Source organism: Nestor notabilis, unplaced genomic scaffold, assembly GCF_000696875.1.
Source record: "Nestor notabilis isolate BGI_N333 unplaced genomic scaffold, ASM69687v1 scaffold3087, whole genome shotgun sequence".
In the NCBI taxonomy this organism is placed as follows: domain Eukaryota; kingdom Metazoa; phylum Chordata; class Aves; order Psittaciformes; family Psittacidae; genus Nestor; species Nestor notabilis.
Genome location: NW_009936750.1, coordinates 51,068 through 54,027, shown reverse-complemented (window position 1 = coordinate 54,027; position 2,960 = coordinate 51,068). Strand labels below are relative to the sequence as shown.

The 2,960-nt window shown below is 43.2% G+C and overlaps 1 protein-coding gene across 1 annotated transcript in view; it reads left to right on the top strand.

The window, feature by feature from the left end:
- Window positions 1–347: 347 nt before the first annotated feature.
- Window positions 348–2,960, top strand: part of SF3B6 (splicing factor 3b, subunit 6, 14kDa) — a gene marked incomplete at its 5' end in the record, with an annotated part of 4,087 nt that continues 1,474 nt past the window's right edge. The window contains one exon of the mRNA XM_010018479.1: window positions 348–466. Coding sequence (XP_010016781.1) covers window positions 348–466 — 119 coding nt within the window. The remainder of the gene's footprint in view (window positions 467–2,960) is intronic.

The following is a 2,960-nucleotide window of genomic DNA, read 5'->3' as shown; positions in this document are numbered from 1 at the left end:
CAAGCGAGCCAACGTGAGTGCTCTCCCCTGCCCGCTGCCCGGCCCGCCTCAGCGCGCCGTGCTGCTGAGGAGAAGTCCTCCGGCCCGGGGGCTGAGAGCAGGCCTTCCCGCCCGGCCGGGGCTCCTTTCCGTGTCCCCGGCCAAGGGAGCCCGTTGCCTTCCAGGCAGACCTCTTGTTTGAGAAAAACATTTCAGATTTGTAGCCGTGGAGGGTTAAAAAAGGACCTGTGGAGCACAGAGAGTGTCTCGGTGATGCTAGCACGAAGATTTAGCTCGTAGGCAGCAGCTTTTTAAGGTTTGAAGTGAGCACACTAGGTCTAACACACCGTATGTTGTTTCTGCATCAGATTCGGCTGCCTCCAGAAGTCAATCGCATACTGTATATTAGGAACCTGCCATATAAAATCACAGCAGAAGAAATGTACGATATTTTTGGGAAATATGGGCCTATTCGACAAATCAGAGTGTAAGTATTTTAGTTCTCTTTGAAACATTAAGGATTTAATCAGCTTTAGGATCAGTATTCTTATTGCAGTAGGTAGTAGCTGGGTTTCATAGCTGAAAAAGTATCCATGTGTGCCAAAGGTGGGTGTGATATCTCTCTTGTGTGTGAATTCCTTGAAAAATAATGTTGCTGGTAGGTAAGGTGAAAAAGCTTAATTCTGACGTGGACCTAAGTGTGCCGGTAAAAATGTGGGAGACTCTACTAAGCAAACCTTAAATGCATTTAACCTTTTACCTTAACTACAGGTAAAAATGAGAAAGGCAAAAGGTGAAAACAATCAGTTTTCATGTTTAGTGAGTATTAGATACTTGACTGATGCGAAAATAGAGATATTGCTGTTGCTGCTGGGCCTGTCAACTAGAAACAAACACCAGAAACAACTCCCTGATACAGCTTGTTCCCTGAGCCACACAGCTGTGGATGATGGCAGTCTGACTGGAATTCTCTTCTAAAATGCATTGAGGTTGTACAGTAAGTTGAGGTTCTTCTCTTAGTTGCTTCAAACATTAAAGACCTGAGCTCTGATGTTCGTTGGTACCCTGAGTACTGTCTGAATGCTGCAGATTAAACCATAATTTTGTCTGATTAGTATTATGTTCCACTAAGGTTCTAGGGAAGAGTTGGCTGAAACTGGAATTCAGGAAGAACTTTTGGGAACCGTAGTAAGGCTGGTTAGAGTACTGACAGTCACACAAAAGGATTTGTGTTTTTTCCCATTCTGAAAAATATTTAGGAAGGGAGAGGGAGGAAATTAAACTTGGTGTTCAATACTTAAAACATTGTAAGTCACATCTCAATAGGTGTACAAATAGAAAAGGAAATGTAGTTTATATTTGACATAAGTTGTTTTTTTTATACTGGTGGCAAAATAACCTGCTGCCTCTCTGTTGCTGATAAGGTTAAAGTGGAATGTATCTTTGTCATTCATTTATATCACTCTCTGTTTCCCCATGCTCTGAGACTGGGGAGGGTAATTAATCCACAATGTGCTGAATTGTTTTGACTGTGCAGGATGTAAATACATATACCGTTAAACAGACCAAACTTAAATACCTGAAGTAAAGTGCTCATTTTGGTGCCATAGTGTGTTTGTGCACCGTATAGAATAAAGTGAGTTTTGCATCTAGAATTGCCTCAGTAAACAAACAAGAATGTGGGGATCAATCATACTTCTGGTGCTGTGTTGGAAGATGGAGCTAGTGAGATCCTTCTCATGCAGGGAAGCGCAACAGAAGTGACTGCAGAAGTGACTAAAGTAAACTTACTACTTGGCCGCATAGGTGGAATTCTTCACTAATAAGCATAAACGAGAACAAATATTTAAGGGTTCCTGAAAATGTGTAATTTAGAACAGCATCACAGTGGGACATAAAGAGTTAAGATGCACTGGGGGAGTTTTTCATCAGTGATGCACTGGTGTATATGTCCAAAGGTTTGTTCAGAACTACTGGCTCACATTTTCTACAGAAATATCCGTAACATGGAACTCCTTTTGTAGTCACTTGTGTGCCTAGTGTGGTTTTTATGCTGGTGTCCTCCTTGCTTTTGTATGTATTCTGTTGTGGATATGTGTGGTATCATTTATCCTCAGGAGTTCTGTTCTGAGAAGCAAGCACCTTGGAGACAGTTCTTCTGGTTATTAAGTTTGCTGTAACTATCTTTTCAGCTGAGTTTTTTTGGATTTGTAGACTGCAATCTCTCTGGGCTGGTTAGGCTTATGTGCCCAGACATGTCTCCAGTCCCTCAGGCAAAGGAAATTGGATTGATGGCCTGATAGGTGATGGTTGTGCACCAGACCTGGTCTTGCACCAGTGAGGCTGTTTTGACTCTTTTAAATTGGTTTTGTGATATGCCCAGAGCCATATTCCATCCTGGGGAGACATCTGATCCAGACGGCCATTAACTGACAGCCCAGCCTTGTAATATTAAATAAACCAAGCTAATGGCTGTAATGAAAACTTTAAAGTATTTCCAGAAATATGACAACCCCTGACAGCAACAGCTTCCGATGGCTGTTGTGGAGAGGTGAATTTCCCTTAAGGAGCATAATGCAGCACATGCTTCTCTTTCCTTGTCCTGTCTCTGAACTGTAAGTGGAGATTGGTGTGGAAAGCAGGAACGTACTTTAATATCTTATCAGGACAAGGGATAATGGCTTTAAACTGAAAGAGGGGAGATTCAGGTTAGACATAGAATCATAGAATAGTTAGGGTTGGAAAGGACCTTAAGATCATCTAGTTCCGACCCCCCTGCCATAAGCCGGGACACCACACACTAAACTGTGTTGCCCAAGGCTCTGTCCAGCCTGGCCTTACACTCCTCCAGGGTTGGCGCATTCACAACTTCCTTGGGAAACCTATTCATGCTCCAGACCCTTCACCAGCTTCGTTGCCCTTCTCTGGACCCACTCCAGCACCTCAATGTCTCTTTTGTAGTGAGGGGCCCAGAACTGACC